Source organism: Dreissena polymorpha, chromosome 7, assembly GCF_020536995.1.
Source record: "Dreissena polymorpha isolate Duluth1 chromosome 7, UMN_Dpol_1.0, whole genome shotgun sequence".
NCBI lineage: Eukaryota > Metazoa > Mollusca > Bivalvia > Myida > Dreissenidae > Dreissena > Dreissena polymorpha.
This window is the reverse complement of record NC_068361.1, coordinates 27,769,744-27,794,282: the sequence shown is the minus strand read 5'-3', so window position 1 is coordinate 27,794,282 and position 24,539 is coordinate 27,769,744. Positions and strand designations below refer to the sequence as shown.

At 37.4% G+C, this 24,539-nt stretch overlaps 1 protein-coding gene across 5 annotated transcripts in view; it reads right to left on the bottom strand.

Moving 5' to 3' along the window:
* LOC127838842 (serine/threonine-protein kinase TNNI3K-like) overlaps window positions 1–24,539 on the bottom strand; it is a 128,611-nt gene that overhangs the window by 82,181 nt on the left and 21,891 nt on the right. The window contains exons 8-22 of one of the 5 annotated variants that reach the window (XR_008029989.1): window positions 22,365–22,503; window positions 21,691–21,795; window positions 20,810–20,904; window positions 19,802–19,957; window positions 19,113–19,256; window positions 18,513–18,663; window positions 18,097–18,223; window positions 17,000–17,067; window positions 12,471–12,628; window positions 11,478–11,527; window positions 10,833–10,965; window positions 9,436–9,545; window positions 8,415–8,641; window positions 5,715–5,764; window positions 2,218–5,281 (exon numbers count right to left, since the gene is read on the bottom strand). Coding sequence is in view for 3 of the 5 variants with exons in the window: in XM_052366845.1 (XP_052222805.1) it covers window positions 5,184–5,281; window positions 5,715–5,764; window positions 8,415–8,641; window positions 9,436–9,545; window positions 10,833–10,965; window positions 11,478–11,527; window positions 12,471–12,628; window positions 17,000–17,067; window positions 18,097–18,223; window positions 18,513–18,663; window positions 19,113–19,256; window positions 19,802–19,957; window positions 20,810–20,904; window positions 21,691–21,795; window positions 22,365–22,503 (1,811 nt within the window). In the remaining 2 variants the exon portion in view is untranslated. Of the gene's footprint in view, window positions 1–843; window positions 5,282–5,714; window positions 5,765–8,414; window positions 8,642–9,435; window positions 9,546–10,832; window positions 10,966–11,477; window positions 11,528–12,470; window positions 12,629–16,999; window positions 17,068–18,096; window positions 18,224–18,512; window positions 18,664–19,112; window positions 19,257–19,801; window positions 19,958–20,809; window positions 20,905–21,690; window positions 21,796–22,364; window positions 22,504–24,539 lie in introns of those variants that run through there. The other 4 variants (XR_008029990.1, XM_052366845.1, XM_052366843.1 and 1 more) reach the window with 4 other exon arrangements.

Below are 24,539 nucleotides of genomic sequence, written 5' to 3'. Positions count from 1 at the left end.
ACATAATTTGAAGTAACAGACCTATGAAATGTCATTGTGCTTAAATACAGAGTTTTCTTATTAGAAAAACATAATCTTACCTATTTAAAACCCAATATTTCCACCAATCTGTACTTCGATTGATTCAATGTTTCATAGTAAAACCTATACCCGACGTCGTAGAGAAACGGACTACGCTTTGCCCCCAGTGATATAATGAAAATACAAACCTTTGCTTTAATTTCACAAGTACAAAAGGGGCATTACGCTGCTAAATTGCATCTCAGAGTTGTTGCCCTTTTTCAGTCATCTATAATTACCACATAATATATATTGATAATTTATTGAAAATCTCTAGTAATAATGAAAATAAAGACTTGTTGCGTGCAACCTTAAACCATACTTTTGATGATACGCCGTGGTGTAATAGACCAGGTGATCACGGTTCGATCCCCACTGTGGGATCATTCTTTAGATCTTCCCAAAACACACCAAGAACTGGTTTTAGGCCCAGGAAATGGACTCGAAAGCTTTCAGATAAGGAGTACTTTAAATGCAATCAAGCTAAAATAAATAGCTTTAAACTACACCGTTCTAAGAACAAATGAGGGAATAATTATAAATTACATGTTATAAGCCTTGATCAGTTTCCTCATGATTATCCAGAAAACGTGTATAAAGTTTCATTTCAATATCTGTAGAAGTTACAGACGCATGTACCTGTTGCAACCAAACCGTATCCGGAATTTAGTCATGCACATTAACTTTAACCTCATTGTATAAATACCAAAGCGGGCATCATCCTACAAAAAAGTTGGTCATATTTATAAGTCATGATAATTTACTGACCATAAAGACACTCAATATATATGGAGAGATTTATTTCAAGTTCAGATTCAAACATCCAAAACTCAGACAGTTCTGACTTAAAGATTACAAGACTCAATACAAGACACAACAGGTAACATAACAATAGAAATTTGCTTATTGGCAAATATACCACAATAATGCCAAATCTTTAAGTCGAATTTTACATGATCATACAAGGATTTATGCAAACATTTTCGTGGTTTAACAAGTTATCAGAGGATCAGAACAAATGACTAGAAAAGATTCAAAATCAAAAACAAATAAAACAGGATAACGAAGTTTACCGGTACATAACACCAGTCATCACAACACAGTCGCAAATATAATGATAATGATACATCACCGAATTTTTATATAAAACTATGTATAAGAAAACTGACTAGATTTGTGGATTTCAATAGTCACATAAGAGCTATAAACATGTAAAACTGCATGTAAACTATCAAGGAAGACAGCAAAAGACACAAAACTAGTAACATTCCAAAAAAATATTTCATTGACTAAAATGAATATTGCACAAAGAAGAAAACCAAAACACAATTTCATAGTTAATGGCTTAAATTAAAACCAGGCTAGAACGGAATTCTGGTCCTGAGTATGAGATTATGAGATTCATCCAAAATAAAACAGAGATAACATATCAGTAAATATTTTTGCAAGTGATAACTATTCCAAATTTCAAATTGGACAAAACAAAATATGAGCTTGATTTAAGGGGCTTATTAAGCGCTAATACAGTATAATAGTTTCAAAGACACACTTATCTTTAAATAAGTATGAATAAAATTGTTTCCAAAGGAAATTTCCTGTTCTTGCAAACGCACAGAAACACAAAAAATATGTAGTAGTGGCAAAATTATTATACAATTATTATACTTACAGTACATTTATCCGCATGCACACTACATGTAACTATTTTACAGTGGCATAACATTTTCAGAACATTATATGAATATTGTAGGTATCAATTCTAATACCTCAAAAGGCATGTGTGGAAAAAAAGGCATAAAATATGCTTTTCTCAAAGTTTGTATCCATGCATTTCAAGTACTTGATAAATATATTCTTTAAAAGAGTGAATATGCATAGGTTTTTATATATTGCTATATTTTGGGGGAAATATGTTTTTAGATCCACATTTAAGGACTGTATACCATAATTATTAAGGTTTGCATACAAATAAAAGAACACATGACTAATAAAAACAAGGATATCAGTAAAACTGATGGATGCTCCCCATTGATGCTTGGTCAATATATGGTTTGTGTGGAAAAAAGTGTGACCTTGAGAAAATCTATTATTAACCTCAGTGACCTTGACTCCAGTGACCTCAAACCTCATCAAAAGGTAGAGGTCCATGCAAAGCACCTACATGCCAAATATGTAAGAGATCTGTTAAATATTGAAGGTGCTATGAGAAACTGTAACAAAACTGTAACAGAAAATCTATTATTCGCCTTGGTGACCTTGACCTTGACCCCAATAACTTAAACCTCATCAAAAGGTAGAGGTCCATGAAAGGTACCTACATGCCAAATATGTAAGAGATCGGGAAAATATGTAAGGTGCTATGAGAAACTAACAAAATTGTGACGGAAAATCTATTATAAGCCTCAGTGACCTTGACCTTGACCACAGTGACCTCAAACATCATCAAAAGGTAGAGGTCCATGCAAGGTACGTACATGCCAAATATGTCAGAGATCGGTAAAATATTGAAGGCCCTATAAGAAACGGTAACAAAAAAGATACGGCAGTAAGTAAGAAACCCCAAACTGGCAACTATATGCTCCCCATATATATATATATGGGAAGCATAAAAATGCACATATTTAAAGATATGTTGAATCTTAAAGTTGTTTTGTGTGAAAATTACACAACTTCTATATAAAAAACATACATATAAAAATGCACATATTTAAAGATATGTTGAATCTTAAAGTTGTTTTGTGTGAAAATTACACAACTTCTATATAAAAACACACACGTAAAACACTAAAACTGTTCAGAACTGGTGCAGTTCTAACAATGCTTTACTTCATAATTTGGCACGGGTTTCATTAGGCAAATATATCGAAAACATTTCAAAGGCTCAAGAAAAACATGAACACAATTTACAAGTTATTGCACAGGTGTAAAAAATATTGAACACCATTATCATCAATTTAATTAAAAATATTTGTTAAATGACTAAATCATTCAAAAGCATACAAACTCTTTCAATATTGTTGACTTTCAAACTATACCGGTTAGCACATCATGGGTATTGCTCAACCATACACATGGTAAAAATGAATGTGTGCTGTAATATGCATTGAAAATTATATAGATAAATCAGACTATAAACGCAGGTAAATACAGACTAATGCAGCATTTCTTAACACAAAAAATCGAGTTATCTTTGGTACATCATTAATTCCCTTATTGTAAACCTCCTAAAAACTAATAATATAAATATCTGTTCAATTTATATCTAATATGAATAAAGAATGTGTATTACATATCTAATAAGTATGTAAGTATATACGTTAAACAAGGGACAAAATTGTCACAAAACCAGGTTTTCATTGCGAAAAAAAATCTGATATAGGGAGAAAACTCAAACTGAACTTTTGAAATGACCAAAAAAAATTAACCCCCTTTGTAAGTTTTTTTTTTTTTTTAAATCTATTTTTAGTCGTGGCGACCTTGACATTGGAGATATTGACGTGATTCTTTCGTGGGACACACCGTCCCATGATGGTGAACAAATGTGCCAAATGATTTTAAAATCTCACAATGAATGACATAGTTATGGCCAGGACAAGCTCATTTATGGCCATTTTTGACCTTTGAACTCAAAGTGTGACCTTGACCTTGGAGATATCGACGTAATTATTTCGCGCGACACACCGTCCAATGATGGTGAACAAATGTGCCAAATGATTTTAAAATCTGACGATGAACGACATAGTTATGGCTTGGACAAGCTCATTTATGGCCATTTTTGACCTTTGAACTCAAAGTGTGACCTTGACCTTGGAGATATCGACGTAATTATTTCGCGCGACACACCGTCCAATGATGGTGAACAAATGTGCCAAATGATTTTAAAATCTGACAATGAACGACATAGTTATGGCCCCGACAAGCTTATTCCGCCAGCCCGCCAGCCAGCCAGCCCGCCAGCCAGCCAGCCAGCCAGCCCGCCCGCATTCGCCAATCTAATAACCAGTTTTTTCCTTCGGAAAACCTGGTTAAAAAATCAGCATACAGCATTAATATTCAAAACATACAGCATTAATATTCAAAACAACTAAAGAATCCAACAACTGAAAAAGAAAACAAATGTAAATACAACCATATAAAGTTGTAATTTAACATAGATGCATGTCATACATTTATTTACTAAAGCACCAATATTGAGATGACATGAGAAAAAAATCTAATGAACATGATTTTTGAAATGCATGAAAGACTGGTGATTCACTAAAACTTCTCGTAAAAAGGTTCTTAAAATATAATAAAATAACCAACATCTTGCCTTTAAATAGCTCTTCAAAGATACCACCTTCTCTGTGTAACAGCTTTATAGTGTTCAATATATAGAGCACCAACAATAACCTGGCACTAACCTTTATGTATGAATATATTTTAATACCATAACAGCGAATATATGAAGCGACTGAAATCAATTGAAGTTTTCCTCACTAACTGTACTGTTAGGCTCAGATTAAACTCATGCAAAACGTTCACTAACAAATAAGATTACAAATATAGCAAAACAAATCAAGCGTATAATTATGCCAATGGGAGATAACCAGTGCAAGGTAAATGTTGTTGAGATATACCAACCATTAAGAAACCTAGAGGACATGCGTGTGCAAAGACCGATATCAAAATGTCATATCAGAATATACTTATGTTACAAAGTAGGATATCAACTTGTAGGTTTCAATGTACCATGGCTTGTTAAATGCAGGGCTCACATATTTCTTTTACAAAGAGTATAAGGAGCACAAGCTCCTTGGTTTGGTATCTGGCACAAAAGACTTTGAACAGTGTATATATCAAACAGAATTCGAATTTACAATATTGAACAATGGCAAAGAGTGTAACATATTTCAATTTATGAACCACAACACAAGTTTGTAACATAACTAGGCCTACACAATTCAGATATGGCAAAGTTTGTTCCATAGCCAAACTTTATAAATTGACCAATGGCAGACTTGTTTTATATCTCAACTTCAAATATTGACCAATCGGAAAACTTATTACATAATAATGAATGCTATTGCTATTGACTGAGTATTTGTGATAAACATCAAGATGGATCTTAAAACATTATCGGATCATTGGGCCTGTGAATTAGGGCTGGACTTTGAGGCCTCTCTTCTCTGCTCCAGAGGGATGGAGATTCTAAGGGTACTCAGGGGGTCGCACACATAACCTGCAATATAATGACGTCAATGAAGTGATATCACATTGTCACACATGACTTGTTATTTACCCTATGGGCTCATTCTATTTAAAAGCTAAAGAGACCTTATAGCAGTAACAATTCACTTATTAAATAAGTAAAAATAATAATCAATTAATGATATATATTATATAGTATGTTGTCAATATTATTTTATTCAAATTTTCATTTATTTTCTATATGTTAATAATAGATATTCAATCCTTTTGATATTAATCACCTTCCTTTAAAAAAAACTCGGACAGTCCCAAACAAACTTGTTATTCAAATTGATAATTTCCTTTGAGCTTCAGTAAAACAATTGAGTCAATCAGTTGACTTGTCATTTGCCGGTTTTCTCCATTAATTCGTCCAATAAAGCATTAAATAATTAGTTCTATTTGATAAAGCACTTAACACCTACCATATTTGTCTAACTGTGGGAATGGTAGCCTTGTTCTTAAGTCATCCACACTGAAAAAGCACAACAAAAAATGTTATTGATTATAGAATTACCGGTAGGTCTATAGAAAATATTATCAAAATATGATTCTAGGAAACTTGTCTGAGATCAAAACTTGTCATTCCTAGGGCATAACATCTTTAAAGCAAAATAAAGGTTAACAAAATGTTCATGCATTGACAAACTCCTGAGGCATCATATTGAGTCCATAAACTCCTTTACATGGATAAAAGACTGATATATATTAGATCCCTGAGTGGACAATAAACATACCCATGTCTGGATGCTTGATGACTGACCTGCGCTTGACCTCCTGAATATACAACACACTCACCTATGTTGAGTGTACAACAAATTCAACTATGTTGAGTGTACAACAAACTCACCTAGGTTGAGTGGACAACAAACTCACCTATGTTGAGTGGTCAACAATCTAACATATGTTGTGTGGACTACAAACTCACCTATGTTAAGTCGACAACAAACTCACCTATGTTGAGTGGACAACACACTCATCTATGTTTTGTGGACAACACACTCACCTATGTTAAGTGGACAACAAACTCACCTATGTTGAGTGGACAACAAACTCATCTATGTTGTGTAGACAACAAACTCACCTATGTTGAGTGGACAACAAACTCACTTATGTTGAGTGGACAACGCACTCACCTATGTTGAGTGAACAACAAACGCACCTTTGATGAGTGGACAACAAACTCAACTATGTTAAGTGGACAACAAACTCACCTTTGTTGAGTGGACAACAAACTCACCTATGTTGAGTGGACAACAAACTCACCTTTGTTGAGTGGTCAACAAACTCACCTTTGTTGAGTGGACAACAAACTCACCTATGTTGAGTGGACAACAAACTCACCTTTGATGAGTGGACAACAAACTCACCTATGTTAAGTGGACAACAAACTCACCTATGTTAAGTGGACAACAAACTCACCTATGTTTTGTGGACAACACACTCACCTATGTTTTGTGGACAATACACTCACCTATGTTTTGTGGACAACACATTCACTTATGTTGGGTGACCTCAAACTCACATGTGTTGAGTGGACAACAAACTCATCTATAGTGAGTTGACTTCAAACTCACTTATTTTGAAGGGACACAAAACTCCTCTATGTCTGGATGCTAGATGACTGACCCATTTCTGACCCCCTGAGTGGACGCTAGACTGACTTTTGTGTGGACAACACACTCACCTATGCTGAATGGAAAACAAACTCAACTATGTTGAGTGTACTCGACTATGTTGAGTGTACAACAAACTCAACTATGTTGAGTGAACCACAAACTCAACTATGTTGAGTGGACAACAAACTCACCTATGTTGAGTGGACAACAAACTCACCTTTGATAAGTTGACAACAAACTCACCTTTTTTAAGTGGACAACAAACTCACCTATGTTGAGTGGACAACACACTCATCTATGATTTGTGGACAACACACTCACCTATGTTAAGTGGACAACCAACTCACCTATGTTGAGTGGACAACAAACTCACCTTTGATAAGAGGACAACAAACTCATCTATGTTGTGTAGACAACAAACTCACCTATGTTGAGTGGACAACAAACTCACCTATGTTGAGTGGACAACAAACTCACCTATGTTGAGTGGACAACAAACGCACCTTTGATGAGTCGACAACAAACTAACCTATGTTAAGTGGACAACAAACTCACCTATGTTGAGTGGACAACAAACTCACCTATGTTGAGTGGACAACAAACTCACCTATGTTGAGTGGTCAACAAACTCACCTATGTTGAGTGGACAACAAACTCACCTTTGATGAGAGGACAACAAACTCACCTATGTTAAGTGGACAACAAACTCACCTATGTTAAGTGGATAACAAACTCACCTATGTTAAGTGGACAACAAACTCACCTATGTTTTGTGGACAACACACTCACCTATGTTTTGTGGACAAAACACTCACCTATGTTTTGTGGACAACACACTCACCTATGTTTGATGACCTCAAACTCACATGTGTTGAGTGGACAACAAACTCATCTATGTTAAGTAGACTTCAAACTCACTAATTTTGAGGGGACACAAAACTTCTCTATGTCTGGATGCTGAATGACTGACCCATTTCTGACCCCCTGAGTGGAAGCTAGACTGACTTTTGTGTGGACAACACACCTACCTATGCTGAATGGAAAACAAACTCAATTATGTTGAGTGGACAACAAACTCGACTATGTTGAGTGGACAACAAACTCACCTAATGTTGAGTGCACAACAAACTCAACTATGTTGAGTGTACAACAAACTCAACTATGTTGAGTGGACAACAAACTCACCTAATGTTGAGTGGTCAACAAACTCGCCTATGTTGAGTGTACAACAAACTCATCTATGTTGAGTGGACAACAAACTCAATTATATTGAGTGGACACCAAACTCACCAATGTTGAGTGGACAACAAACTCAATTATATATTACATATATTACACTAGACTCACCTTAATTGAGTGGACAACAAAACTCACCCGTATTGAGTGGACGACAAACTCATCTATATTGGGTGGTCACTAGACTTATTGAGTGGTCAACAAAACTCACCTAGTTGAATGGATAACAAACTCACCCATGTCAGACCCAATGAGTGAAAACCAACTCACCTATGCTGCTGGACAGTTTGTTCCCAGCGGCTCTTCAAAGCACTGACATTTCCCGCCAAGGGCGGAGTGGACCTGCCATCGTCAAGGATACCATCGTGGTCCCGGATCACTGCTGGGAGACTGGCGGACAGAGACTGGTACCCAGAGGGGTTGCTAAGCAACATCACTGTGCCGGACTGTTTACATTCCTCAAGTATGGGCAGAATCTCTGCAAAATCTGGTCTTTCCTGATAGATAACAGTTATGCTTTAGGCTGATATAATGTGTACTGTTTAGAGCATGCATTTATGGTAGGTATAGTTTGAAGATATTTATTTTTTATAATTTGTATTGAAAACAGCAGGCATTTATATATTACAGAGTCTTACATCCTTTACCTGGCTGATTGAAAAGGCTTGGATTCTGGGGGGGGGGGACTTTTAAAAGTCATTCACTTGGGTAGCAAGGCTTGCATTGCAAAACATTTGTAAGTAATTTATCTAGGTAGAAAGTTATGGATTGTGGGACATTATAAAGTTATTTATCCAGGAAGCAAGGCTTGCATGGCGGGACATTTGACAGTAATTTACCTGGGTAGCAAGTTTTGAATTAAGGAACATTTGAAAGTAATTTACATTGGTAGCAGGGATTGGCTTGGGGGACATGTAAGTCATTAACCTATGTAGCAGTGCTTGAATAACAGGGCACTTTAAAGTTATTTACTTCAGTAGAGGATGGCATAGAAGGACATTTAAAAGCAAGGTCAGTTATATATTATAATCGAAAGTAATGTACCTGGATAGCGAAGCTTACATTGCATGACATTTGACAGAAATTTACTCCCAGTTTTTAAGCCAGGACTTCCACATGCATCACTCTATACTTTAAGGAACAATCCAAGAAAGTTTAAATGTTGTACTTTGAAAGAGAACTTGTGCAGAAAAATGTGTGTCCACGGACTGAGGGACAGAAATTCCTGGTGATTCCAATTAACCCCCTTTTACTTTGTAAAGATGTTCACACTTTCGTATACCCAGTATACCTCTGGGTTAGGATTCCATCCACACTGAAGCAAGGACACGAGTGGTTTAGGAAATGTGACAGCTATGGGTGGGCGGGTCTGATGGTAGGCCATCTCTGCTGCAGCCGCAGCTGAAAACATACGGAGATGTACTTAAACATCCACTGTTGTATCAAGCTGAAAACATACGAAGATATACTTAAACATCCACTGTTGTATCAAGCTGAAAACATACGGAGATGTACTTAAACATCCACTGTTGTATCAAGCTGAAAACATACGGAGATGTACTTAAACATCCACTGTTGTATCAAGCTGAAAACATACGGAGATGTACTTAAACATCCACTGTTGTATCAAGCTGAAAACATACGGAGATATACTTAAACATCCACTGTTGTATCAAGCCGAAAGCATAGTTACGGAGATGTACTTAAACATCCATTTATTATATAAAAGCATGTGATAAAAAAGATCTTTCATCTTGGCTGCAGCAGCAGCTGAAAACATACAGAGATGTACTTAAATATCCACTGTTTTATCAAGTTTTTGCAAAAGAAATAATGAACATGTGGACTTGAAAAAACATACAGGTTTTATCATAATATTTACATAATAATTAATCTAATTTGCTTATATATAAGCATGGGATAAAAAAGATCTCATTTCATATCATGATACATGTATATTAAACTCTTTGATGATATAGAGAAGTAAGCTCACCAAATTCTAGCTTAAAACAGAATCCCCGAACTAGTAAATAATAAAATATAGTATTAAAACTTAGGTCATAACGTATATAAATATCTTATCCATAAGGTGAATACGTGTTAATATTTTACAATTTAATGATGAATTATAAAAGTCTGCAACAGCTTGGACGGACGCATGCAATCAATTACCCACATACACCTGACATTGTGACAGATATATCAAGCTTTCCATATGTCGGCTCAACAAACATCCCTATATCTTTTGTTCCCTGACTGCTCACATGGTTTCAGGTGTGTAAAGGGCCGCTCAGCTGGTTTCAGGTGTGAACAAGAGATGCATTTGTCAGAAACAAATGCCCCTTATTGCGCTGCTTTGAAATAAAATTTAAATATCTCATTTGGCAGGTTTACAATTTATATCCTTCTAAAGCTTATTAATTCCCTTGGATTGTATTTTTTGACTTTTTACCTTGAAGGATGACCTTGGCCTTTCACTACTCAAAATGTGCAGCTTCATGAGATACACATGCATGCCAAATATCAAGTTGCTATCTTCAATATTGCAAAAGTTATGGCCAATGTTAAAGTTTCCGGCGGACGGCATACGGACGGAAGACTGACAGACATTTAAACTGCTATATGCCACCCTACCGGGGGCATAAAAAGGTAGCTCACCTGGTTACAGGTGCACAAAGGGCCGCTCACCTGGTTTCAGGTGCGCAAAGGGTAGCTCCCCAGCCAACAGTTCCCACAAACACAAAGAGAAGCTGAACACGTCCGCCTTGATACTGTACTTGGTGCACTGCGTGAAGATCTCTGGAGCCATCCAGCGCAGGTTCTGCAAAACAGGAGCAGGTAAAAGTCTGCACATGCTTATCTGGGACGACACTTTCTGTATAAACTGGATTTTGATATGAAGTGACTTCCTTTAAACAAAAAATACCATAAAGTGGAAAGTGTAGTTCATGAATAGCCTGTGGGGAATTTACGTTTTCATAGAACTGGGCTCATAGGGTTCGGATAGCCAGTGGATTACTTTGGCAAAATTGGACATGGTGAAAGTACGCCAACACCCTTACTGGGTTGGCCAAAAGTAACAGCTATTAAATAGAACTATTTAGGCCATTGAAGAGGCAATCTTCAAATGCAAAAGGATGAAATTACCTTAAAGAAAAAGAAAGCACACACTTGGAGAGATAATCTTTTACATTTTTTAAGCAGTTTTAAACATGTTTCCAGTATATATTTCATGTGTATTATTTGAAGATTAAGTTCCAGTTTTGGGTGTTTTTCTGTATAAATGCTATGTGAAAACCAGCCCCTGTCCAGATCTAGGCAGTATGTACCTACCCCGGGCTGCTTGGTCATGTTGTCTTCTAATGTCCGCAGGAACTGGGACTCTGTAATTACAATTTTACAGCAATATATGTATTACGATAAAACATTGTTCAGACATCAAACAAAATTGGGTCAATATACATGCATTAGAACTGAAATTTGAACTTGTTTTAGTCAAATAATTTGGAATCACCAGAGCAACTGTTCATTTGTCAAATCAGCCAACCAAGATAGGTCAGTTACCATAAAAAGTTAGTTATCTGCCCCATAGATATGACTGTCTATGTGATGCAGATTTTACCACAACCAACAAACTGTTAAGTCAGCCATCACAGTACAGTATTTCTGCAATATACTAAATACATAGCCACACAAGTTCAAAATTTAACCATGTAGGCAAAATGACGCAACCTTGAAATCAGCAATAAAGATGCAGCCATAATGTAACATGCCAATCACATTGCTCCTCTTTCACATTTTACGATAGCCTGACCAGCAAATTTGCGACAAAAGTGTGGCTATTCTCAATATTACAATACTTACTTAATCCAACCGGCTCAATAATTTACCCAGTGTTCACAGTAACATTCCTCCAAAGTCAGAAATAAGGCTTTTTTCACTTAACCACACAAAACAATCCAACCCTCTTTGCAATTAAGTGCTTACACCTCGAAAGTTAGCAGCAATGGTACTGTAGTAATACACTTTACCAAACACGCTATCCTCTGTACTTAATAATTTGATTCTAGGCAACTGGGTTTAATGCCTGTGTGTTAAATGTCGTACTAGATTAGCCGTGCAGAGGGCACATACTTATTAGTGAGGACACTTTCCGCCTAGACTGATTTTTTGTTTAGAGAATACTTCCTTTCAACAAAAATCTATATAACAGTGGAAAGTGTCGTCACAGACTGCAAAGGCTTATCTGGGACTACACTCAACACAAGCATTAAGATCAGATGTACGGGAACGCTGCTCGTCTAATCTGTGAGTACAGTCTGCTACCTCCAAAGTCAGCCACAATCGCCCTTCCGTTCTCCTCTAGAAGTATGTTTTGACTGTTGAGGTCGCGGTGAATGATTGGCTGGGGAAGAGTGTGAAGGTACTTCATGCCCCTAGCGACATCTGTTGCTATGATCAGCTTTGAGTGGATGTCCAGCAATCTGTTACCATGAAAACAAATGTATTGACAGTCTATTATCATGGAAATTAAGTATCTGGCATTATTATTAATGTCATATGACTCCAGTAGTCTGTTACCATGGAAAACAAGAGCTGTCTCCATAGGATGACATATGCCCCCGATAAACGCTTTGATAGAAGTTATGAGTATTTTTCGAAACCTAAACACATTTTTCGAAACCTAAACGCAGACACTAAGTTCAAGGTCACGGTCAAAAGTGTCAAAATTTGTGTGCGTATGGAAAGGCATTGCCATATACACATGCATACCAAATATGAATTTTACATCTGAAGCAACATAGAAGTTATGAGCATTTTTTGAAACCTAAACGCAAAGTGTGATGGACAGACGAACAGACAGACAGAAAGACGGACAGTGCGATCACTATATGCCCTCCTTCGGGGGCATAAAAAGTATCAACAGTCTATAGCCATTGAAAACTAGAGCTTTGTCACAGATGTGACGTATACCCCCACATGCCGCATTGACACAGACTATTTTGCAAGCTGTCTTCACAAAACAAGAGAATCTAAATGGTGATTTTTAAGAATTATTATGCCATTATTATTTATGGCCTTTTTGACCTTTGAACTCTTGAATTCTTTCTCATGACACGCTGTCCAATGACTGTGAACAAAATTAATGTACAGAGTCATTTAAAAATCTCACAATGAATGACAGAGTTATGGCCTGGACAAGCTCATTTATGGCCATTTTTCACTTTTGAACTCCAAGTGTGACCTTGACCTTGAAGATATCGACGTAATTCTTTCACATGACACATTGTCCAATGATTGTGAAGAAATGTACCAAGTAATATTTAAATCTCACAATGAATGACAAAGTTATGGCCCAGACAAGATCATTTATGGCAATTTTTGATCTTTGAACTCACAGTGTGACCTTGACCTTGGAGATATCGTCATAATTCTTTCGTGCGACACACCATCCAATATTGGTGAACAAATGTGGCATATGATTTTAAAATCTCACAATGAACGACATAGTTATGGCCCGGACAAGCTCATTTATGGCCATTTTTTACCTTTGAACTCAAAGTTTGACCTTGACCTTGTAGATATCGACGTTATTCTTTAGCGCAACACGCCGGCCAATGATGTTGAACAAATGTGCCAAATGATTTTAAAATCTCACAATGAACAACATAGTTATGGCCCAGACAAGCTCATTTATGGCCATTTTTGACCTTTGAACTTAAAGTGTGACCTTGACCATGGAGATATCAATGTAATTCTTTTGCGCGACACACTGTCCAATGATGGTGAGCAAATGTGCCAAATGATTTAAAAATCTCACAATGAATGACAAAGTTAATGCCCGGACAAGTTCATTTATGGCAATTTTTGATCTTTGAACTCAAAGTGTGACCTTGACCTTGGAGATATCGGGGTAATTCTTTCGCTTGACATACCGTCCAATGATGGGGAACAAATTTTCCAAATGATTTTAAAATCTCACCATAAATGATAAAGTTATGGCCCGGACATGCATTTGACCTTTCTTTGAACTCAAAATGTGACCTTGACCTTGGAGATATCGACAAAATTCTTTCACGCGACACACCGTCCAATAATGGTGAACAAATTTGCCAAATGATTTTTAAATCTCACAATAAATTATAAAGTTATGGCCTGGACATGCATTTGACCTTTGAACTCCAAGTGTGACCTTGACCTTTGAGATGTTCACATACTTCTTTCGCGCGACACACTGTCCCATTATGGTGAACAAATGTACCAAGTCATTTTAAAATTTAACGATAAATGACATAGTTATGGTCCGGACAAACTTTCGGTTCAAAGCGCACTAAGTGACCCTGTGACCTCGTTTTTGACCCGACATGACCCATATTTCAACTTGACCTTGACATCATCTAGATACAACTTCTGACCAAGTTTGGTGAAGATCGGATGAAATTTTCGGGACAGACAGACCGACAGACAGAGTGACTCCTATATAGCCCCCATTACCAGTAATGGGGGTGTAATAAGTATCAAACTTTATTGTTTATGTCATGTGACTGCAGTAGTTTGTAACTGTCGCAGTTTTGGCGCATTGACGTAACATCGCGCCACTTTATGTAACGTTGTTTTTACCGTAACGTCATATCCTGTTATATTATGTTATTGTTAGTTGAATTAAAGAAACAAACCTGAACACAACGTCTTATCACTTACATCGTCTTTACATTTTGGTGCCGTGCCTATTACACTAGAAGTACGATGAATTTACAGAAGTAACGAACAAATAGAAGAGATACTAAGCGCATAATCGCTATTTTGCTGGAGAAAATCGAACAAAAGAAAGAGAATGGAACGCTTATAAAAAGCAACTCAGTTCTGAAAAATTTGGAGACAAAAGTGGAAATGCTAGAGACACTTAACGAAAAAATCTTATCAAACATGGAAACTGAAGGAATCGAAGATGAAATTGTGGAAACAGAAATTTACATGATGGATTTATGCATGCAATTAGACACACTTATCGCCGAGCGTGATCAACAGGATACGAGCATAGGGAGTCAGCAACCGACATTTCATCCCATGGATACGCAGTTAGGTCGAGGGGATACGGGTTTAGGAGGTCAACAGACGACATTTCATCCCGACGATACACCACCTACACTGAAGAACGGAAATAGTTACATAATCCAGTCGATATCATTCATCTGACAGAGTGTGAAGAGTATGACAGGGCCAGCTGTGATCAGATTCACAGCTCGGTGGTCATGTGTAAGACGACAACGCCGGGTACATCTGCTACAACACAGACTAAAACTATGGGTACACTTGCTATCATGCAGACGACAACGATGGGTACACCTGCTACTACGCAGACGACAACTCTGGGTACACCTGCTATGATGCAGACGACAACGATGGGTAAACTGTCAAACAGTTCGACTCCAAACACGCAGACCACAGCGCTGGATACAGCTTTAAACAATTCAACTCCAAACACGCAGACCACAGAGCTCCTTACACCTCCAACCAAGCACATTGTCATACTTACGCATCTCAACACACATCCCACATCTACACAAGGCATTTCAACAATAACTCAAAGTACGCAGCCTGGTGTTGATACGACGGTAATGCCTTTGTCGTCATCCACGACAAGGAGGAACACGACACCAACCACCCCGGGACACTACACACTGCCTCAAGTAGCAACCAAGTGCGCATTGTGCATGGGACCGCATGAAATATGTGAGCAGCTGACTAGCATAGTGCTGTGTCACTCGCCACACAACTACTGCATCAACACAGGGTCGTGGTACGCGGTCTGTGAACAGAACGTGCTGTAACATTGACACGTGCTACCGGGACTGGTAGGTGGGCACGTCAGACAACGACAAGTGTCAGGAGTTCTCTCAACTGAGAGCCTACACGGTCGAGTTTGACTGCACGTTCAGCTGCGTCACCAACAAATGCAACCTTCCTTCCGGACACACAACCAGATCAATTGTGAAACTCTTTCCGTTAGAAGTGCTATGTGGAAGCGAAACCGAGAGAATCAAGTGATGAACATTGTGATTAAACATGTGAGAAACAGCGCGATAAACAGTTGATAAACAATGTGCTTAACATGTGATTGATACATATGTGATAAAAAGTGAACTTTTAAAGACAATGCAATTGATTTGGGGGTTTAGGTGATTAATTGATACTTTGAGAGTAACAGAGGTAATTATTTTGACTAATAATTTGTTTTGATCAGACTCATTGATACATGTTCCTTAATCATTTTGAGGCCCCCAGAATGTCGCAGTTTTGGAGCGTTAACGTAACGTCGCTCCACTTTATGTAACGTTGTTTTTAACGTCATATCCTGTTATATTATGTTATTGTTAGTTGAATTAAAGGAACGAACCTGAACACAACGTCTTATCACTTACATCGTCTTTACAGTAACCATGGAAACATAGTATCAAATGTGTATTACCATGGAAATTAGGTATCAGGCTTTAATGTTAATGTCATGTATGACACCATTATATGATCATTGTAGAGGGAGAACATTAGTATTTCTGTCGGCACTATGCAATGATGATTTATTACATTATTACACAGAACAAAATAAACGTGATAGTTCTGTTTTTTTAGAAATACATCAAATATTATATTGAACATTATTACTTTTACTGGAAAATAAAGCTATGAAATCAAAAGTATGTTTTTCTTTCACAGTTTTGAGTTTGGGTTTATTTAATGTCCTCTTCATTTTAACTATTCAAATTGCAAACAACAAGTTCTACACAATATTTGATCTTTATTTCACTAAGGTGTTGTTTTTTTCATACTTTCCATCTTGTAATGCAACACTTTACCTTTTCTGCTCATGAAGAAGGCTGAACAGAGACCCGCCTGCAACATACTGTGTCACTATGGCAAATTGCTGAAAATCAAGTAAAAACAATAGAGTTATTCACATGGCAAAATACTGTGTCACTATGGCAAATTGCTGAAAATAAAGTATTGGTAACCACAACTTATTTATTCTCGTTGTTTAATAAATAAACAAGAGCTGTGTTTGTCAGAAACACAATGCCCCATATTGCGCCGCTTTGAAATAAAATTTTAATATATCATTTGACAGGATTATAAATTATTTCCCTTTTTAAGCTTATTACTTTCCTTGGATTGCATTTTTTTACTTTTGACCTTGAAGGATGACCTTGACCTTTCACCACTCAAAATGTGCAGCTTCATGAGATATCAAGTTGCTATCTTCAATATTCAAAAAGTTATGACCAAACTTTAAAAAGATTAAAGTTTTGGTTAAAGTTTTGGGACACACACATACAATGACAAACAGACAGTCAGGCCAAAAACAATAAGCCCCCAATCTTTTGATCCGGGGGCATAACAACTTATTGTTCAATACAATAAGCCAAACCAATATAACTGGCACTGTGCAGACTCTAAATGTAAAATTCTTGTTGTGTCCAATGAATACATAGACATGGGGACCAGAGATTTCTTAAATTTCATTTTTGCTAGAAAAACGTCAAAGCACACACCTGTAAGGCTGCTTTAACCCTTTCCCACTTAGATGCAAAGTAAAAATGGCTATGTGCAAACAGCATAAAACCAGAACAGCCTGCAAAAAACTCGCAGTCTGTTGAGGATTTATGCTGTTTGCTGCTCATCAGTATCTAAGGATTAAAGTTTAAGCCTTAAAAGCTTAAATCTAGTTAGACTAGTTAGAAAGGTCTAAAATTCAATTTAACTTTCTAAGGTAAACAAATGCATGAAAATACGTATCTAAGTGGAAAAGGGTTAAAATCTTGATCATTGGTAAAATCAATAGCTCTTCTACAATGTAAATATTGAGACATGTTGAACTACAGCTATTTCAGGGTCATAAGTAAGCTCCCAGTGACCTACAAATGACAGAGTCTAGTTGTATTAAACTTCAACTTACACTAGGGTCATCCAAGCATGCCCCCATGAACTGTATGACGTAGGGGCTGTTCAGCTTGGAAAGTATGGCTACCTCACGACAGAACATGTCCACGTCTGACTTCGTGCCAAAACAGCTCGCCTTGTATCTGAAATACAACTATTCACTATTAAGATAAACATTCCGACTACAATTCATCAAGATTGACGGTAAATATTATTCTACACAATTATTTGCATATTCATTATTAACGACCCATAAATTGTCATAGAAACTGCCACAGTCCAACCTCTCGAAGGATTGTTCAAAATTCCAATCCAATAGTTACAAACAATCATTTAGGCATTGATTAACTAAGGTCACATGATTGTGGTTATCACAATTGCCTCAACTCTTGACTGCGACCGTCTTGCCCTGACAGTGTCCCTTGTACCCACCTCTTGACTGCGACTGTCTTGCCCCTGCAGCGTCCCTTGTAGACCTTGCCAAAGGACCCACTGCCAATCACGTCCTGGAAGTCAATGTCTGAGATCAGGATGTGGAACTGGTGGGGCAAGTCAGCACGCAGCTGGAGCACCTCTATCTTCTCTGAAACATAAATTTATTTTTGTTTATTTGGGGTTTTTGACGTTTTCAACACTATTTCAGTCATATCATGGCGCTCAGTTTAACAACTTGCACTTTTCCTGGGTTAGCTGGTTTAAAAGGTGCACACACTTATGTCAGTAACTGACATCTGCCCTACTTGATTCAGAGGTAGGGGTAGAATGAACATTGATTCCTCTTGTCCTTTTTTTAAAACTGATTAAAAATAATCCTATTCATTTTAGCTTGATTGCGCCAAAAGTCCGTTTCCTGGGTATAACCAGTACTTGGTGTCTATTGGGGAGATCTAAAGATTATTCCCACAGTGGGGATCGATCCTGTGACATCCCGGTCATTAGGCGAAAATCATATCCATAACGTCACAGCAACCTTTTTAAAAAACTGATTTGGAGAACATCAAATATAGCTAAAGATCTCTTAAGGCTTGGTACCTCTTGTCATACTCTTGAGCTTGCCGATGGGAGACGGTACGGACACATAGGAGCCCTCCCCGCCGGGCTGGCTGTAGTCTCCATGGGCGGACTCATCATGGGGTCGCTTGTGATGCTTAACCAGTGTTACTATGGCGTCATGACCTGCAGTGAAAATCAGACAGCGTTAATATGGCTTCATGACCTGCAGTAAAAATTAACCAGCGTTACAATGGCATCATGACCTGCAGCAAAAATTAACCAGTGTTACTATGGTGTTACTATGGCGTCATGACCTGCAGCAAAAATCAACCAGCGTTACCATGACTTTACTATGGCGTCATGACCTGCAGCAAAAATCTACAAGAATTACTATGGCGTCATGACCAGCAGCAACTATCTACAAGCATTTCTATGGCATCATGACCCAAAGAAACAATCTGGCAAGTTTAAGTTTGTTTTGCTGTTAACCATCAACAGAATTTCAGTCAAATTATGGCCATGAGTTAACCTATGCAATCTTTTCCTGGTTTAGCTGGTTTACCCGTAGTAAGTTCAAATATTAATGCCCATAACTGATCACCCATAATTTTTGGTAAGGTTATAAGGTCCACAACAGCATGCCAGTACAGAGGAGACAAAAACACCTGATTTGGGGCGAGAGGGGTCTTAATTCATAAGAATTCAAAAAGTCCTTTCATGAATCCCACCTTGTTCATATGCCCACATGAGTGCCGTCTGCTCCTCTCGTTTTTCGCTGCCCCCGTTCTGGTCGCTGACATGTGCCACCAGGTTGATGTCGGCGCCTTTCTCAAGTAGGTACTGAACCACACGCAGGTGACCATGGTAACAGGCACTGTGCAACGCTGCAGATGGGAAAGCAGAATATTTTAGATTTATTAAGTAAGGTTGTTTTTTTATGTTCTTAGCATTCAAATGCCTCCCTAACACTCGTAATTGGAAGGGAAAGCAGAAGAAAATGGTTGAAAATGCATTTTGAAGAGCAATATTTATTTATGTTATATATATTTTTAATAGCCAATTCACCTTCAAACAATGGTCACATTATCGGTATGCCAGTCTCTTCCCCTGACAGTTTACCTTCAATCATGTCCATATAAGAATGTTCTAGTGACTCTTGTGAACTTTAGCGGAAAGCAGAAGATTACAGAAATACACATGTATGTAGCTTGTGAAGTTGTAATTCACTGTTCATATACATTAGCAGCTTGCACTGTTTCCTATTCTCCTTTTCATAAGTGCATGGGTTCAGCTCATTGAACAAGTTTAATAATACTGTAACAATACTTTTATCAATCAATTTGCCAGAAAAAGATTAAAGAGGAAAGATAGTAAGTACTACACTAAATACTCTTAAAAGTGATGGTCAAACAAGGGACCAAGCTTATCTTCACTTACAGCTTGTGATATATATGAGCCTCTGTTTTGGGAAAACAGGTTTTAATGCATGTGCTTTAAGTGTCATCCCAGATTAGCCTGTCAAGAACGACCCTATCAGCTTTCATGGAATATTTTGTTTACAGAAATTGAGAGAATTTCCAGAAAATCCAGATCCGACCGAAAGTGTTGTCCCTGTGCAGACTGCACACACCAAATTTGGTACGACACTTTACACACATGCATTTAGCAACGTTTTTCCAGAGCGAAGATCAAATATTTTTAATAGCCAATTCACTTTCAAACAAAGGTCCCATTACCGGTATGCCCGTCTTTCCCCTGACAGTTTGCCTTCACTCCAGGCTGGTCCAGCAGGAACTTGATCATCTCCACACTCCTCCCACTTGTGCATGCACTGTGATAACAGTCATATATTAGCCGTGCTCCGGGAAAATGGGGTTAAATGCGTAAAGTGTCATCCCAGATTAGCCTGTGCAGTCTGCATAGGCTAATCTGGGACAACACTTTCCGCTTTCATGGCATTTTTTCCTTTTAAGGAAGTCTCTTCAAAGCAAAAATGGTGTCTATGCTGAAAGTGTCCTCCATGATTAGGAACGACACTTGCACACTGCACAGGCTAATCTTGGATGACACTTACGCACATGATATAAGCCCTGTTTTTCCAGAGCAAGTCTTATTCAATTATATTTTTGTTTTTGTTCATTGGTAAAAAAAATGAGAATCTAGAGTTCCAATGCAAGGTATTTAAAATATGACATTATCGCGTCATTTTAGTGAAAATTATATAAATTCTATACAGGTAAAAACTAAACATTAACTAGTTGCTCTCCAAAGTCTTGTCTTCGCTCTATTCATTTGGGTCAATTTGTTTCAAAAGTGCAAGTGAACAATTAAAATGAGCACTGAAACTGATCATATCCATAATTCCCAATCTAAAGAATTCACAAAGCCAATTTTTCCTATTTCAGGAGTTTTCGAGCTAATATTTCCCAATTGGCATGGTACAGGTACTTTTCCCAATTGGCATGGTACAGGTACTTTTCCCAATTGGCATGGTACGGGTACTTTTCCCAATTGGCATGGTACAGGTACTTTTCCAATTGGCATGGTATGGGTACTTTTCCCAATTGGCATGGTACAGGTACTTTTCCCAATTTGGAAAAAAATCGCTGCCGATTACCTATGCAGTGGTGTCTCACTAAAGATGTTCTCCTTGGCAACGCTGTCCAGCCCTGTCCTGGAGATAAGCTGTCTCACAATCTCCAGTTTACCATGGTAACAAGCCCTAAGTTCCAAATGAAAACAAAACTTGTATCAATACTTTCACCTAGGATATTGCAAGCTTTAAAAGACTTAAAAGTGACAATTATACTCGGCAAAGTGGATTTGAATGTTCAAATGATTCCAAAGTCTCTTTGTAGTAAGACAATTTAGTTCCTTGATAATAAAGCCCCTATAGGCTATTTAACAGACATCAAGCATCTCTGACGGATCTTGTTTTTTTTATATGTAAGCTTGAAACTCAAGAAGAAATTAATATAAAAAAACCTGCTGAGTCTGCATCACCATAAATTATGTCTAAGAGTAGATAAGCCAGTGGGGGTCACATAACTAAATAACACAGATAATAGGATAATTTCTGCAAAATTACAGAGGTTAGTGAAAAAATAACACATATTTTTGGCCAAATTATAGAGGTCATTAGCCAAATTGCACAGAAAATTGGCAAAATAAAATAGGTAATTGGGCAATTATCTTTGTTATCTATCTTCATCATTGATTCAACACCTGTCACTGGTCCAACACATAATACCTACTTTTTAAAACACTTTGAATCGTTAACGTAATACTCACAGGTGCAGTGGTGTGTCGCCATAGATATTGACACAATGTGGATCGGCATTCTGTTCCAGCAGGTAGTGAAGGACCACCAGGTGGCCAGACTTGCAGCAGAAATGGATAGGAGTGTGCTCTTCATCATCCCTCACATTCACTGAAACACAGAAAGTACAATATAGGCAGTCATTTGAGCCTATTTCTGAACAACTGGGCTTCATGCAAATGCTTCAAGTGTCATCCAAAGATAGCCCCTCCAGTCCACACAGAGGCTAATCAGTGACAATTCTTTCCACCTACAGTGGAATTTTGTTTAGAAGAGACTTCCTATAAACAAAAATTTAAAAAAACAACAGAAAGTGTCATCCCTGATTAGCCTATGCCCATCGCATTGGACGACACTTTATGCACAAGCATTAAGCCCAGTTTTCCCAGAACAAGGCTCATATTTACCATACACAATTTTGTTTTTAATTCTTTAAACTGGGTCACAGATGACCACATATTTTTTATCCCCCACCATAGGCGGAGAGATATTGTTTTGGCGTTGTCCGTCCCTCTGTCTTTCCGTCCTTCAGTCCGTCCGTCACTTTTGTGTTCGGAGCCATATCTTGCAATTGCTTTGGCAGATTTCATTGAAACTTGGTATGAGTATATATATGGATAAGAGGATGATGCACGCCAAATGGCGTTGTACACCATCGAATATTAACGGAGTTATGGCCCTTTGTATTTTGAAAACATGATTTTTTTGTGTGTCCGGAGCCATATCTTGTGTCCAGAAGTATAATGGCGGGGGATATCAATGCAACAAATTTGCTTGTTCTTAATAAGTTATGTAGCTTTGGAGAATCATATCTCTTGAGCAAAATCATTCAATAAAATTACATCACAAAAATAAACATGATGAAGAACGTTCACTGTTGTGCTTGAAATACCCCTTGTATCCCACTTTGTTGAGTGCTTCCTACACATGAAATTTTATCATGATACCTCATATCATGGTCCCTATATGCTACTGACAAAATATCAGCATGAAAATTTATATGGGTATTAACTGTCCAAGATTTCTGGTTCTTGTGCATTTCCCTCACCCTCATTGAGATCTATTTACCTATTCCAATTTTAAGTTTATACTTCAAAATGTGCTATGACAGAAGTTTGAATACATGTAACAAAAATTAACAAAGGATGATAACTCTCAAAATATGGAAGCAAGTTATGACTCTCATGCAAGGTAATAAGGCTTTTTCTGAGGTTCAACCTGGTGACCTTGTTTTGGGATGCTTTTCACCCAGATTTGAACTCAATCTTTATATTGTCAAGATCAACATTCTTATCAAGTTTCAGTTTAACAATAAATTTAGCCTCTAGAGGAACAACAAAATTTGACCTGGTGACCTAGTTTACGGAGATGCGTGACCCAGATTCGAACGCAGCTATATATTGTAAAGATATTCATTCTTATTAAGTTTCATCATGATGAAGTAATAAATGTGGCCTCTGAAAAAGTAAAAAGGTTTTTATGAAGTTACAAGTTGATACCGCTCACAGTCTTCAAGATATGCTTCAGACAAAATTTAAGTATAAATATTCTGAAAGGGCCCCAGATACAACTGTTATGCAGATTACCCCTTAACAATTTTGTTGTGCTGGGGTATAAATACATGCATATAATACAACTACGTTGGCATTTTCTAATAGTGGAAAAAGACTGGTTATTATTAAGACAAATTTGCAACATGGCTCATTACCAACCCGTAGGATGTGAACAGGGAAATAAAAACACATACCGTAAGCGGTCAGTAAAAAGTCAGATAAACAAGAGATGTGTTTAACAGAAACACAATGCCCCCTATTGCGTCGCTTTGAAATAATATTTCAATATATCATTTGACAGGTTTAGAAATTATCTCCCTTTTAAAGCTTATTACTTCCCTTGTATTGTATTTTTTTACTTTTGACCTTAAAGGATGACCTTGACCTTGATCTTTCACCACTCAAAATGTGCAGCTTCATGAGATACACATTCATGCCAAATATCAAGTTGCTATCTTCAATATTGCAAAGTTATCGCAAAACTTTAACCAAGGTTAAAGTTTTGGGACAGAATGACAGGCAGACGGACAGGCCAAAAACAATATGCCCACGAACATTCGATCCGGGGGCATAAAAATAATATGCCTATTAAGA